The sequence below is a fragment of the Vicia villosa genome, linkage group LG2, assembly GCF_029867415.1.
Source record: "Vicia villosa cultivar HV-30 ecotype Madison, WI linkage group LG2, Vvil1.0, whole genome shotgun sequence".
NCBI lineage: Eukaryota > Viridiplantae > Streptophyta > Magnoliopsida > Fabales > Fabaceae > Vicia > Vicia villosa.
The window spans coordinates 198,915,128-198,930,534 of record NC_081181.1 but is presented as its reverse complement, the minus strand read 5'-3'; the positions used below and the strand labels follow the sequence as shown (position 1 = coordinate 198,930,534).

The window sequence follows — 15,407 nt, the reverse complement described above, 5'->3', positions numbered from 1 at the left end:
ATACATATGTTTTGCACTCTTTTTCCCTTCACCATGGTTTTGTCCCATTGGGTTTTCCTGGTAAGGTTTTTAACGAGGCAATTCACATTCAAGGGATATTGTACTCTTTTTCCTTCACTAGAATTTTTCCCACTGGGTTTTCTCTAGTAAGGTTTTAACGAGGCATATCCTCAATGGACATCCAAGGGGGAGTGTTATGAATAAATATTATTGTGGATGTCCATATATATTCTTATCTTTCATCTTCATATTCCCTATTAAGTGGTATAGTAAGGTTATGATTTTTCACCTTCCTAATATCCTATAAATAGAGACCACTTTGCAATGTAAAGCTATCAACTTGAAAGAAGATGATAATACAATATTACTTTTTCTCTCATTCATCTTTACTTCATCTCTATATTGTTTTGGTTAATTTCATAACACAATTTTTTTTTTATGTCTTGGAATTTATCAAGAAATTATTATAAAAATCATTTAAAAAATATAAATTAAAATATTTTATTTAAAATCCATAATAAACTGGAAATAGTAAATAAGCATGGTGAGGAAATTTCCTTGACCAACTAAAGTGGAGAATCCTGTTCCGAATGCTTTCCATTCATTTTCCCTGAATCCTAGGATTGTTTTACACCTGAAATTTCTAATAAAATATTTCTCCGTTTTACAATGAGTGGTCCAACATATCATTTCGCACACATTAAAAAAAGTGTATAAAAATAAAAGAGAGAATAATATTTTTACTATAGTACCCTTATCATGTATTAGAAATAATAAAATTTTTATTAATTAAAGAGTAGAATTGAAAAAAATATATTGGAAATTAAAATGAATCACTTGTTTGGAATACTATTGAAGTACTCCTGCGAATTTTCAAAATATTTATGAATGAAAAGTGATAAAATAAAATTATAAAGTAACTTTACTGTTATATTGGACTACCTGTCGACAAAAAGAGGAAACGCAGCTTCATCATGGTTGCTGACTATGTTGTCAAACATATACAAAATTAAAGCAATATCCCACCACTTCCCAGCAACATCCTCCTTCCTCAAAATAATAACATTATAATCTTCGTCGACAATGTACATATAAAAATCATATCATATCCATATATATACTTACATATTAAGGAATATATTTCATTCATAAGTTACCGCGTAAATTGATACGTTACTCATCTATATATGATATATTACACCATCAACTGTTGTACTTTCACAATTCATTCATTTTCTTCTATCATTCATTATATTCCCTTATTGTCAAACTAATTGCTCTTTTGTTCTTGAAATCATGACATTGACCTTGTTCACTAACATGAACCACATTGACACACTTCTCAATGCACCCAACACCTATACAACACACAACCAAAAAAGATGGCACAATGCTTTCATCACAATCTATTGCTCTAGAGCTTTCAACAAACCTAAAATCACACCTATACCGACTTTCACTGTCCTTGATATCAACTCACCTCACTCTTTCACCATTGATCAACAAACTCTTATTCATCTTGTCAAAGACAAAAATATTGAAACCCTTCATGCACATGCTGGAGGACTTGAAGGTATTGCTTCATCTCTTCAAACCAACACTGAGTTTGGTATCAATCATGATTCTGAAGACATTGCAATCAGAAAACAAGTGTTTGGGTCCAACACATACAAAAAACCACCTTCAAAAAGTTTCATTCATTTTGTTCTTGAAGCATTTAAGGATGTCACAATTCTAATCCTTTTAGTTTGTGCTTCTCTTTCACTTGGCTTTGGTATCAAGGAACATGGAATCAAAGAAGGTTGGTATGATGGTGGTAGCATTTTTCTAGCTGTTTTCATTGTTATTTCAATGTCATCCATAAGTAACTTCAAGCAAAACAAACAATTTGATAAATTGTCTCAAGTTAGCAATGATATTCAAATTGAGTTGGTTCGAAGTGGTCGCAGACAAAAGGTGTCAATCTTTGAGATTGTTGTAGGTGATATTGTTTGTTTGAAGATTGGAGATCAAGTACCCGCTGATGGATTGTTCGTAGATGGACATTCACTCAGAGTTGATGAATCCAGCATGACCGGTGAGAGCGATCATGTAGAGATTAGTAAACTCCATCATCCTTTTCTGTTTTCCGGAACAAAAGTTGCCGACGGATATGCGAAAATGATAGTTACATCGGTCGGTATGAACACAACATGGGGACAAATGATGAGTTCTATAAGCAATGACAATGATGAAGAAACACCTTTGCAGACAAGGTTGAATAAGCTAACATCATCCATTGGAAAGGGTGGTTTGGCTGTTGCGTTTTTAGTCCTTGTTGTATTGCTGGTTCGATATTTCACCGGGAACACAGAGACCGATAACGGAGTTCGAGAATTCAACGGAAGAAAGACTAGTTTTGATGAAGTGATGAATGCAGTGATTGGAATTATTTCTGATGCTGTTACTATTGTTGTTGTTGCTATCCCGGAGGGTTTGCCATTAGCTGTGACATTGACACTTGCTTATTCAATGAAAAAAATGATGGCTGATCAAGCTATGGTCAGAAAACTTTCTGCATGTGAGACTATGGGATCTGCTACTACTATTTGCACTGATAAAACAGGTACTGTTAGAAAATATAGAAGTTAGTTACAATTTGTTACAATTCTCAGTTACCAACTTAAATAAAAGCTAAACCTATTTTGTGTGATTTTTAACAGGTACACTCACATTGAATCAGATGAAGGTGACAAAATTTTGGCTTGGTCTAGAACCATTGGAAGAGGGTGCATACTTAAATGTTGATCCATTTGTTCTTCAATTGATCAAAGAAGGAGTTGCTAATAATACAACTGGTGGTGTTCATGAATCTAAATCAGACTCTGATTCAAAATTTGAGTTTTCTGGTAGTCCAACAGAAAAGGCAATATTATCTTGGGCTGTTTTGGAATTGAATATGGAGATGGAAACTTTGACAAAAAGTTGTTCTATTATTCAAGTTGAGACTTTCAACTCAAAGAAGAAAAGAAGTGGAGTTTTGTTGAAAAGAAATGTTGACAATAAAATGAATGCACATTGGAAAGGAGCAGCAGAGATGGTACTAAGAATGTGTTCAAAATACTATGATGCTAATGGTATTGTGAAACATCTTGATAATGAAACTATGTCGAAGTTTGAAAGCATTATTCAAGGTATGGCAGCTAGTAGTCTTCGTTGTATCGCTTTCGCATATGCTGAAGTTGAAGTTCAAGAGCTAGGAGATGAAGGAGAAAACAGCAAGATAGTGGTAAAAGACAATGGTTTAACATTGTTAGGACTTGTTGGTATTAAGGATCCGTGTCGTCCGGGGGTGAAGACAGCGGTGGAAGCTTGCCAACATGCTGGTGTGAATGTCAAAATGATTACAGGTATTTCAGAAATATCCCATTTATTGATAACTTGCTCAACACTCATAGTTATAACAGCTTGGTTCAGTTTTATCGAACAGTTGTAATAGACCGGCTTAATTCGGTTAACAAACTATTAACTAACTTTATCTCGAATAACAGGTGACAATATTTTCACTGCAAAAGCTATAGCATTTGAATGCGGGATTCTTCGAGCTAATCAAGACACAGATGAAACCGTGATTGAAGGGGAACAATTTCGCAACTTCACGCATGAAGAAAGGTTAGAGAAAGTTGAAAAAATATGTGTGATGGCAAGATCATCTCCATTTGACAAACTTCTAATGGTTCAATGCTTAAAAGAAAAAGGGCATGTAGTTGCTGTAACAGGAGATGGTACAAACGATGCACCGGCATTGAAAGAAGCTGATATTGGACTTTCAATGGGAATTCAAGGTACAGAAGTTGCAAAAGAGAGTTCAGATATTGTTATATTAGATGACAATTTTGCATCTATAGTAACAGTTTTGAATTGGGGAAGATGTGTTTACAACAACATCCAAAAATTCATTCAATTTCAGTTAACAGTGAATGTAGCTGCACTTGTTATCAATTTTGTAGCAGCAGTTTCAGCAGGTGAAGTTCCATTAACAGCAGTTCAATTATTATGGGTCAATTTGATTATGGATACATTAGGTGCTTTGGCTCTTGCAACTGAAAAACCTACTAAGGAATTAATGGATCAAAAGCCTGTTGGTAGAACAAAACCTCTTATTACCAACATTATGTGGAGGAATCTTCTGTCACAAGCTTTCTACCAAATAGTAATTTTGCTGACTCTTCAGTTTAAAGGGGAGGCTATTTTTGGAGTGACATCAAAGGTAAATGACACATTGATTTTCAATACATTTGTTCTTTGTCAAGTGTTTAATGAGTTCAATGCAAGGAAGTTGGAGAAGAAGAATGTTTTTGAAGGGATATTTAAAAGCAAATTGTTTATGGGAATTGTTGGTGTGACATTGGTGCTTCAAGTAGTGATGGTTGAGTTTTTGAAGAAATTTGCTGATACAGAAAGGTTGAATTGGAGAGAATGGATTATCTGTATTGGTTTTGCTTCTGTTTCTTGGCCAATTGGTTTTGTGGTGAAATTGATACCTGTCTCTGATAAACCACTACTCGATTTTCTCAGTTTGAAGAAGAGATTATGAAGATTAGTCCATATTGTTTCAGATTAATTTTCTAGTTAGTTTTTGTGTTTACAGTTAGTTAGATTAATTTCCTTTTTTTATTTGTTGTCAGTTAGGAATGGTTTCCTCTTATATAAGGAACCAATTTTATGTATTTTTTCATTCATTCAATAATAATGGATCTCTTTCTATTTCACAAATATGTAATATGGTATCAGTAGAAATTACCAAACAATCTTCTTATGCTATCCAGAATGTCAAATTGCATTTTAAAGTTCTCATTTCTATACCTTAACAATGTGTTTGGATAAGGTAATGAAGAATGTTTTAAGAATTTTAATTCTAAGCAATTTAAATGATTCAATTAAAATTTATTCATTTATATATATTTTTTGTTTGGATGGAGTATTAAAATGATTGTCGAATTTTTAAGGTCATTTTCATAAATTTTAAAAATTTTGGGCCATATTTAAAATATGAAAAATAGAGACCCATTTACAATTTTTAAAAATTGAAGGGACCAACTTGTAAAAATTTGAAAATTATTAGAGATTTATTTGAATATTTTGAAAATTTTGGAGATAAATTTGAAATTGTCTTAAAATATGAGAACCATCTTTCAAAATTTTAAAAATTTATAATAAACAATTTAACATTCGGATTATAGAGTGAAAAATAATTTTAAATTCTTAACTTTTTGGTTTCATTTAAAATTCCTTAAATTTAACTTGAATTTTTTTCATAAATTACATCATTTTAACAATTCTCCATTTTTTTTTATCTAAATAATGAATTTTGATCAAATTATTTCAAATTAGTTCAAAAAAACTTCATAAATTACATCATTTTAACAATTCTTCATAAATATGATGTTAAAGGTAGTGCACTGTCACTGTAAATTAGGGTTTCTTTGTTTTCTCTATTTAGAGACCTTTGGCGTGACCATAAGGATTATCTTTCATTAAAATAGAATCCAAAATTTTCTTTATTCGTAGTGAACTCCAGAGCTTATCTGACAGGTTTTGCTCTTGCAACCCTGTGTTTTATTATAGATTTGCGCTTGCAACCCTTTTCTTTATTCTAGGTTTAGCGCTTGCTATTTCCTAGGGCTTTCGACTGCGTCAGTTGGCATCAGAGCAGGTTTTCTCTTGTTCTTTTCGTAGTTTGACAACTATGGCAGATCAACTAGTGACCAAAGCAGATATTGACGGAACTACCACCCTTTTTCTACGACTCTAACTGCTTTGACTGAACAGATGAGAAATTCAGCAAATCAGGCGAATGATGAGAGTGGATGAGTTTCTTGATTGGCAGATCGACGTTGGCATGTTCTTCGACGTTATGGGCGTCCCCGAGAACAAGCAAGTCAATATGGTTGCGATCAAGCTTAAAATTACTGCCGTTGTCTGGTGGAATATTGTTGTTCAAAGGCAGAGGCAAAGGAAGGGGTTACACATAACTTGACGAAGAATGAAACATTCTTTATAAGATTTACATCGAGTGTGTTCAGGACAAGAGAACCGTGACTAAATACACAACTAAGTTCGTGCGGTTTTCTAAGCGCAATGAATCGGGAGAATCAGAGAGTCAGAAAGTGGCTCGATAAATCAGTGGCCTAAAGGGATCCTTGCAGGAGAAGATGGGTTTACAGACTTTATGGACCGTAGCTGAAGCATCCAGTTTAGCGTTGAAGGAAGAATTTATGGAAAAATCTCCTCGAAATTTCTCTTCTATTAGAAGGTACTCACCCCAAAGTAACTTTGAATCCGCAGGTGTCAAGGAAAAGAATGCAACATACCGGGATTCCAACCCTGGGAATAAAGGGGCTAGCAACTATAGTAGTGTGCAGCAAGGTAAAACACCAATTTAGAGGCCGAATAATCCTTATACTAGACCCACTATAGACACATGTTATCGTTGTAATGAGAGAGGCCACAAATCAAATGTTTGTCCGACAAGGAGAGTCTCCGCTGTTGTGGAAGAGAGGGAGGAAGATGAGGAAAGAGAAGATCCTATAGTTGAGTACGATGAATATGTCGATGTTGAGTTTGCAGAGGAAAAATATAATGAAAGGGTAAATTTTGTGTTGCAGCGAATGTTACTAGCATCCAAAGACGAAAGGCAACACAACCATTTGTTTAAAACACATTGTTCTATCAAGAACAAAGTGTGTAATTTGATTATGGATAATGGAAGCATAGAGAGTCGGGTGTCGTAGAAGTTGCTAAATTATTTGAAGTTGTCCACAGAACCCTGTGAGAAGCCATACACCATCGGTTAGGTAAGCAAAGGCTCCCAAGTTCGAGTTACACTAGCCTACAAAGTTCCTATCTCCATTGGAAAATATTATAGAGAAGAGGCATTCTGTGATGTTCTTGATATGGATGTTTGTCATATTTTACTTGGTAGACCTTGGCAATTTGATAATGATATCACTTATCGAGGACAAGATAACGTGATCATATTTACATGGGGCACACATAAAATTGCTATGGATCATGTTTTACACTTTGATAAGAATCTAAGAGGAAAAAAGTCTAGTTTCTTGGAGATGACGAAGAGTGAAAAGGAGCTTGATGAGGCTATAAAAGAAACTGAATGTTTCTGTCTAGTGGTGATAAAAGAGTTGATGAATTTTGTAAAAGATGGAATAATGATTCTAGAAGAAGTATTGGAGATCCTTGAGGATTTCAAGGAGTTGACTACAAAGGAATTATAAAATGATTTTCCTCCCATGCGAGATATACAACTTCAAATTGACCTCATTCCGGGATCTAGCTTACCAAACCTTCCTCACTATCGTATGAGTCCCAAGGAGAATGAGATTTTAAGGGAGCAGAATGAAGATTTGTTGAAGAAGGGATTTATTCGTGAGAGCATGAGTCCATGTGCAGTACCAAAGCTTTTAGTCCCTAAGAAAGGAAATCAATGGCGAATGTGTGTTAAAATTCGAGTCATTAATAAGATAACTATTAAGTATCGATTCCCAATTCTCTGTTTGGAAGAAATGCTTGACGATTTGGCCGGTTCTAAGGTGTTCTCAAAGATAGATTTGTGTAGTGGCTATCATCAAATCGGAATCAGACCTGGAGATGAATGGAAAACAACTTTTAAGAGAAAAGAAAGATTTTATGAGTGTTTGGTGATGCCCTTTGGTTTGTGAAACGCCCCTAGCACCTTCATGCGGTTGATGAACAAGGTTTTACGCCCGTTTACTGGTTCTTCTGTAGTGGCTTATTTTTATGATTTTCTGATTTATAGTAAGACCAAGATATAACATTTACAGCATGTGAGGCAAGTGTTGCAAGTCTTACAGAAGAACCATTTGTACATTAATCTGGAAAAAATGTACATTCAACACCTACAAGTTACTTTTTCTAGGCTTTATTTTTTTGGAGAAGAAGGAATCCAGGTTGATGAAGATAAGGTGACTACTATAGGGGATTGGCCTGTACCTAAATCTGTGACTGAGGTATGTATCTTTCATGGTCTGGCCACCTTCTATAGGCGGTTTATCAAATATTTCAGTACTATTACTGCACCTATTACCGTATGTTTGAAGAAAAGGAAGTTCAATTGGGGGTTTGAGCAAGAGCAGAGTTTTGCACTGATTAAGGAGAAGCTATGTACCGCACCGGTATTAGAACTTCCTGGTTTTGACAAGTTGTTCCAAGTTGAATGTGATGCTAGTGGAGTGGGAATAAGAGCTGTGTTATCTCAGAAGAAGAAACTTGTAGCCTTTTTCAGCGAGAAATTAAGCGACGCCCGCCAAAAATGGAGTACTTATGATCAAGAATTCTATGCATTCTTTAGATCCCTACATCAGTGGGAACATTATTTGGTTCAAAGGGATTTCATTCTATTCACTGACCATCAGGCTTTGAAGTTTCTACATAGTCAGAAGGTGATAAGCAAGATTCATGCTCGGTGGGTGAGTTTTCTACAGAACTTTCCTTTTATTATTCAGCATAAGTCCGGGGCTCTTAACAAGTGAGTGAATGCATTAAGTAGGAGGGATATTTTCTAATTACCTTAGCGTATGAGATAATAGGTTTCGATTTCCTGAAAGAGCTGTATGAAATTGATGTTGAGTTCAAGGAGTCATGGGCCAAGTGCAGTGGAAAACATCCTTGTGCAGATTTTCAAATTCGATATGGCTATCTTTTTAAAAGGCGATTGACTATGCATTCCCTGTACCTCTTTAAGAGAGAATCTAATTCGGGACCTACACATGGTGGTGGTCTTAGCGGTCATCTGGGTAGATACAAGACTAGTGGTGTTCAAAACCAAACCGGCCCAATAGAAAACCGCAAAGTCGAACTAAACCAAACCGAAACTATAAAAAACTGCATTTGGTTTTAATGTGTTTGGGCCATTTTTTAATAAACCGCGCGGTTCGGTTTGGTTTGCAGTTTGAATTTTACAAACCGAACCAAACCACATTATGTTACAACCCCAAACTCCACTTAACCTATATCCAACCCAAACTCAAACCTATTATGTCTTAGCCTTACGATTACAAATGATTTTCTCTTCCCCACACTTAAGGTTTTAGTTTAAGTCTTCTCAAATCTCTCTTAGCGGTATTACGCATTCTTCTCATCTTTTTTTCCAAGTACATATCACCTCTTCTTTTCTAGTCTTTCATCTCTTAAGTTCTTTCTTTTTCATCTTATTATTTTTATTCTACTGTTCTCTCTTCCAATTATGTTTTTAATGTCCCTCTTCTTATATAATCTCTCCTCTCTTCTGCTCTTTTTTTTCATCTTCTCTAATCTTTCATCTCCTCTTTTTTTCTATTTCATTATAATGTTTTTTATATTGTTTTATGCTACTATTCTATATTTTTTATTCCACTTTTATCTAATCTTATTTTTGTATATTAAATAGAAAGTTTTTATCCAAATTTGATGAATTTTGTTGTTAATTGATAACGTATAAATGACTAAATACAAAGTTATGTTGTCATCTATCTGTGTATGTATGGCTCAATAAATATTTGTAAAAAAAAACCGAACCAATCCAAACGACATTGATTTGGTTTGGGTTGGTTCGGTTTTATTTTTAAAAGTCAACCGAACCAAATCAAACTGCACACTTTTTTTCTCTTGCGGTTCGGATGATTTTTTAAGTCAAAACCGCCCAAACCACACTGCAAACGCCCCTAGAAAAGACCATTGTTAGCCTGTAGGAGAGATATTATTGGCCACACTTGAGGAGGGACGTTGGTACTATAGTCAAGAGGTGTTATACTTGTCATGTTTCTAAGGGTCAGTCTCAAAATACTGGTCTTTATATGCCTTTACCTATTCCTGATGATATTTGGCAAGATTTACAATGGATTTTGTGTTGGGCTTGCCTCGTACACAATAAGGTGTAGATTTCGTGTTCGTTGTAATACACAGATTCTCTAAATGATCCACTTCATTGCTTGTAAGAAGACTGCTGATGCGTCTAACATAGCCAAACTGTTTTTCAGAGTGCGTCTTCACGGGGTTCCTAAGTCAATTACTTCAGACAGGGACTCTAAATTTCTCACTCATTTTTGGATTACTCTTTGGAGATTGTTTGGAACCGTGCCGAACCGGATTTTTACAAATCATCCTCAAACAAATGGACAAACTGAGGTAACCAACAGAACTTTGGGAAATATGATTCGGAGTGTTGGTGGTGATAAGCTGAAATAGTGGGATTTAGTTTTGCCTCAGGTTGAATTTTCTTACAACAGCGCTGCGCATTCAGCTACAGGGAAATCACCATTCTCCATAGTCTATACTTATGTTCCTAAGCATGCGGTTGATTTGGTTAATTTGCCTAAAGCGCATGGAGTTAGTGCGGCGGCAGAGAATAAAGCCGACGAATAAAGTAGTTGCCGAAAAATACAAGAGAGTCAAAGTTTTCAATTTAGGAGATGATGTGGTGGTGTTTCTCCGCAAAGTGAGGTTCCCGGTTGATACTTACACCAAGCTGCAACCACGCAAATATTGTCTGTTGAAAGTAACCTGAAAGATCAATGATAATGCTTATGTAGTAGCTCTCCCATATGCCATGAATATATCTAATACCTTTATCGTTGCTTACATTCATGAGTATCAAGTAGATAAGGATATTTTTTTAGAAATGTTGCACGTAATAGGAAACGTAATGGAAACAAGTTATTTGTTTCCCCTAACACATATAAAAGACATTTTTCAATCCTTTTGGATACGAAATTGAGAGAGGTGAAATCTTAGTGAGAGAAACTTAGAGTGACAAATTGAGAGATTCTTTGGATTCATTGTTTTAAGAATTTGAAGATCTTTTGAGGTATGTAAGGAGATTGAAAAACACTTCTAAAAACCTTGTATTTTTGTGATTCATATATTGAGAGGAAAAGGGATTGAGAAACATGCAGGTAAAGAATAAGAGATGTTCTTATGAGCTTGAGAGACTAATTTCTTGCAACTTATTTTATAATCTCTAATTACAACTCTCAAATTATGGTGGCTTAAGCAATTGCTCACTTCTATAGTAGATCGGTTTGATCGAACTAGATAAACAAATTATATGGGTGGACTCACCACTTTACGCCTTCTTATTTTCTTCTTGTGCTTTACTTACACTATTTGACATTTATTTTTGTTTTACCCCATTTATTTTGGTTCTCATTGTTTTCTATCTCACACATCGAAATTTCTAATGTGATTGAAAATAGTATCTAGTTGCGAAAGTAAGAATGTTTGCACATGATCAGGCATGGCAACGGGGCGGGTCGGGGACGTTACCTCCCCCAAACCCAAACCCGAATCCCCAATCAATCCCCGTTACCCGCCCCAAACCCAAACGGGGATGGAGAACTAAAACCCAAACCCGTCCTTAACGGGTTCGGGTTGGGTTCGGGTATCCCCGCCCCGCCACCATGTATTTCGTAAAATCAATTTTTTTAATAAAAATATTTACTTTTTCAAAAATCAAATTACATTATAAATAACAAAATAAAACAATCTCAAAAAATTTCATACATATATTTCAAATATTTAAAATAATAAATACAAATCAAATTATTAAAACAATATCCACATATTTAATAATATAAATTTTGAAATATAAATAATAATGTACATATTGAAATAAACGGGGCGGGTTCGGGGTGGGTACTAGTGTCCCCATTACCCGACCCATCCCCATGTTTTCTAATCGAGGAAAACCCAAACCCAGTCAAAGCGGGTTTTCCCCGTCAACTTCGGGGCGGGTTCGGGTGGGTACCCGTGGGTCTGGATTTTATTGCCATGTCTACACATGACACTTTTTAAAGTTTTTGGATTTTCATCTCTTTTAATAAATTTCAAAAAATTCAAAAATTCATATTGCAGTATTTAATTCAGAAACTATTTATATTTATATTAGTGATCGAAATATACGTTTCTATTATAATAATTTATTAATTAATTAATTATTATTATATAAATAAATTTTAATTTTTTAATTTTTTTAAAAGACACAACATATTTCTTGTCACTGTTTCATTTAAGCATGACAATAAAACTCGTACACGTGGGTATCCATCCAATCCGTCTTGAAGTTGACAGAGAGAACCCGCTTTAACTAGATTTGAGTTTGTGTTTTCTCCGATTACAAAATATGGGAACAGGTCGGATAATGAGGACATTAGTACCCACCCCGAACTCACCTCGTTTATTTTATTATATATATTATTATTTATTTTTGATAATTTAGAATATTAAATATGTGGTAAATATTTTGATATTTTTATTTGTATATATTATTTAAAATATTATAAATGTATGTATGAAATTTTTTGAAATTATTTTATTTTATTATTTATAATGTGATTTGATTTTGAAAAAAATAAGTATTTTTATAAAAAAAACATTGATTTCACTAAAGGATGGTGACGAAGCGAGGATACCCGAACTCAACCCAAATCCGTTTGGGTTAGATTTGAGTTTTAATTTCCATTCTCATTTGAATTTGGGGCGAGGAACAAATATTGTTTGGAAATTCGGATTTGAATTTGGGGGAGATAATAACCATTCTTGACCCACCCTATCGTCATTTCTAGTATTCTGACACCTAGTGAAATTTAATTTGTCAAAAAACTTTAAATAATCGTTATTCAAAAAACAATTTGATGGGGTTAAAATTAAATATTTCAATAGAAGTTAAAAATTAATTGATTTTTTCATATTAATGAGCTCAATTGATAGCTGTATAGACATAGCTTATTCACACTCTCACGACTATTATACAAAACAATTGATTGATTTTATTTTCAAATTAAATAAAATAAAATTTAATAAATGATTTACATTTTAAAGCGTGAAAAGAAAAAAAATGCATTTATAAAAAAAGTATTTAAATTAATCTCATTTAACAATTCATTTCAATACTCAATATGTGTTGGAGCAACGTTGTGTCCTATAAATACAGTAGCTTCGGACCATACTATTATGAAAGAAAAAACATAAGGAATATTCCTCTCCAAAAAAAAATTTCAGTGAGCTGTTATTAGTATTAATAAAGTCACACACAAAAATACAAAAAAGAATATTCTTAATACATCTGGGTATAAACCCAGAAACAATTATGAGCCTCAGAATTTACTATTCATGAATTGTAAAAATTGATATTTACTATAAAAAATTGTTAAAGTGGATCATACAACATGAAAATAAAATAAAAAATCATTAATCAAATCCAAAAAAACATCATAATCAAAGTAATAATGAAGTGTTGAAATAACATAACGTACACGGAGTCCTAATTTTGAAGAAGTATAAAAAATAATGCAAAGTTCAAATCTAGAAAACAATACAAAAAGTTATCTAATTGGTAAAGAATATAGAAAAAAAGATGCTTCTATCTGATGGAACCTTTCAAAGGATATCCCCTCAAAATGAAATAACATGATAAAGAAAATGCAAACTTCTCTGTTTTTATAGCTAAATTCACCTCTCATTTCATTTATGTGCATAAAGACTATATGCTAAGGTTCATATTTCAAGAGAAGATGAATAGAATGAGACATTTTCTTAAGCTTTTAACTCAAAATCAACAAGGTCAGACACGTAAATTATGCAGATGTTTCTGTCAGGTAACACATGATCTCACTATTGTTAATTATATGTTGTTCTTCTTGCATATCTATGTGTTCATTTTTCTTCATGGTTTTATTAGGGTACTCAGCTTGCTCCAAACAATGATGATTCAGTTGATGATTTATCTGTGGTTTCATCAAGAATTAGACTGAGAGATGGTAGACACTTGGCTTATGTTGAAAGAGGTGTACCTAAAGATAAAGCAACATACAAGATCATCATTGTGCATGGTTTTGGAAGCTCCAAAGAGATGAATTTTCTAGCACCACAAGTAATTAACTCAACCTCTAATCAATTGCGCTAATAATCGTACTGCCTGTTTGTCTTCTATTTCTGAATAATCTTTTACGTGATTTTAGATCTAATTATCATAATATTATAGAAACAAATTCTTTATTAGGATATGATTCAAATATTCTTTATATAGGAATTGATAGATGAGTTGGGTATTTATCTTCTGCAATATGATCGAGCCGGATATGGAGAAAGCGATCCGAATCCAAAGCGTTCGTTGAAAAGTGAAGCCCTTGATATTCAAGAGCTTGCTGATCAGCTACAAATTGGAGCACATTTTTATGTAATTGGAGTCTCAATGGGCTCATATGCTACTTGGAGTTGTCTAAAATATTTGCCTCACAGGTACATTATACATTCAAGATTATAGTGATACCGTCTCGCGCGCATTTAAGCATCGAGAAAATTGTGCAGGCTTGCAGGGTTGGCATTGATAGCACCAGTTATTAATTACAGATGGCCTTCTCTTCCTAGGAGTTTGATAAGAGAAGACTATAGAAGGAGGTTTATTAAGTGGGCACTGTGGCTTGCAAATCACTGCCCTAAACTATTGCATTGGTGGGCTACTCAAAAGTGGCTACCTTCAAATGCTGTCATAGAAAAAAATCCAACATTCTTTAATAAAAACGATATCGATATTTTGAAGACTATTCCGGGCTTTCCGATGTTTTCAAAGGTAAAAAGTTACTCCAGTGTTAACATAGTTACGGTTGGATCAAAATCAGACAGTCTAAATTTCAGTGCGTACTTTAAGTGTCTCAAATGTCTGCGATATAATTTCTCTTAATTAATCATGATATGTTTCTACATACATACAGGATAGGTTAAGGGAACAAGTTGTTTTTGACACACTTCTCCATGATTGGAAGGTAGCTTTTGGAAAATGGGAATTTGATCCAATGAAACTAAACAATCCATTCCCTAACAAACAAAGTTCATTTCACATTTGGCAAGGATATGAAGATAAAGTTGTGCCTTCTGAAATCCAAAGATTTGTTTCATCACAACTACCCTGGATGCAATATCATGAAATACCAGATGGTGGTCATTTAATTGTGTATTATAAGGGCTTATGTGAAGCCATTTTGAAAGCACTTTTACTTGGACAAGAAAATCATGCATTTAAACCTAGATCATCTTTGTTGTTCAAAGATGAATGCTATCAGGAAACAATCTAGCACACTTTTTTGTATACATTTATTTATTGTTGCAAGAAATTCATTTAGATGGGTCTAAAAGTGTGCTAGAAAAAATGCTGTAAGTAGCACTTTTTTTATTTGGGATGATTTCATACTTTAATATGTTTATTGTTGACATTGTTTTAGAAGAATGTGAATTGTATTAACTACATTAGTTGGATTGAAAAATTGACCAATGTTAGTGTGTATACATTCAGTTATTGGTAGTGCAGACTTGAACTGCTAGTACTTAAAAAAACTAACTAACTGACCTAACTAACC

General features: G+C 33.9%; 2 protein-coding genes and 1 pseudogene across 2 annotated transcripts; all 3 read left to right on the top strand.

Moving 5' to 3' along the window:
* Positions 1 to 1,219: 1,219 nt before the first annotated feature.
* LOC131647901 (putative calcium-transporting ATPase 13, plasma membrane-type) lies at positions 1,220 to 4,722 on the top strand. The gene is made up of 3 exons (XM_058917717.1): positions 1,220 to 2,605; positions 2,703 to 3,389; positions 3,531 to 4,722. The coding sequence occupies exons 1-3, from the start codon at positions 1,297 to 1,299 to the stop codon at positions 4,574 to 4,576; spliced, it is 3,042 nt and encodes a 1,013-aa protein (XP_058773700.1). The 5' UTR covers positions 1,220 to 1,296; the 3' UTR covers positions 4,577 to 4,722.
* Positions 4,723 to 6,194: 1,472 nt separating this feature from the next.
* LOC131651057 (uncharacterized) lies at positions 6,195 to 7,832 on the top strand (annotated as a pseudogene).
* Positions 7,833 to 13,381: 5,549 nt separating this feature from the next.
* Positions 13,382 to 15,254, top strand: LOC131647900 (uncharacterized). Its single transcript, XM_058917716.1, has 5 exons — positions 13,382 to 13,649; positions 13,733 to 13,924; positions 14,081 to 14,292; positions 14,362 to 14,623; positions 14,766 to 15,254. Exons 1-5 carry the CDS (start codon positions 13,539 to 13,541, stop codon positions 15,123 to 15,125), a joined length of 1,137 nt encoding a protein of 378 aa, XP_058773699.1. The 5' UTR covers positions 13,382 to 13,538; the 3' UTR covers positions 15,126 to 15,254.
* Positions 15,255 to 15,407: the final 153 nt, after the last annotated feature.

What these genes read in the sequence shown, in the direction of transcription:
- LOC131647900 (XM_058917716.1), top strand. Translation starts at nt 13,539, where the DNA reads ATGCTAAGGTTCATATTTCAAGAGAAGATGAATAGAATGAGACATTTT. An exon ending in TGAATTTTCTAGCACCACAA is followed by an intron (nt 13,925 to 14,080) that starts GTAATTAACTCA and finishes TTCTTTATATAG; the next exon opens with GAATTGATAGATGAGTTGGG. An exon ending in GCTTTCCGATGTTTTCAAAG is followed by an intron (nt 14,624 to 14,765) that starts GTAAAAAGTTAC and finishes ACATACATACAG; the next exon opens with GATAGGTTAAGGGAACAAGT.
- LOC131647901 (XM_058917717.1), top strand. Translation starts at nt 1,297, where the DNA reads ATGACATTGACCTTGTTCACTAACATGAACCACATTGACACACTTCTC. An exon ending in TATTTGCACTGATAAAACAG is followed by an intron (nt 2,606 to 2,702) that starts GTACTGTTAGAA and finishes GATTTTTAACAG; the next exon opens with GTACACTCACATTGAATCAG. An exon ending in GAATGTCAAAATGATTACAG is followed by an intron (nt 3,390 to 3,530) that starts GTATTTCAGAAA and finishes CTCGAATAACAG; the next exon opens with GTGACAATATTTTCACTGCA.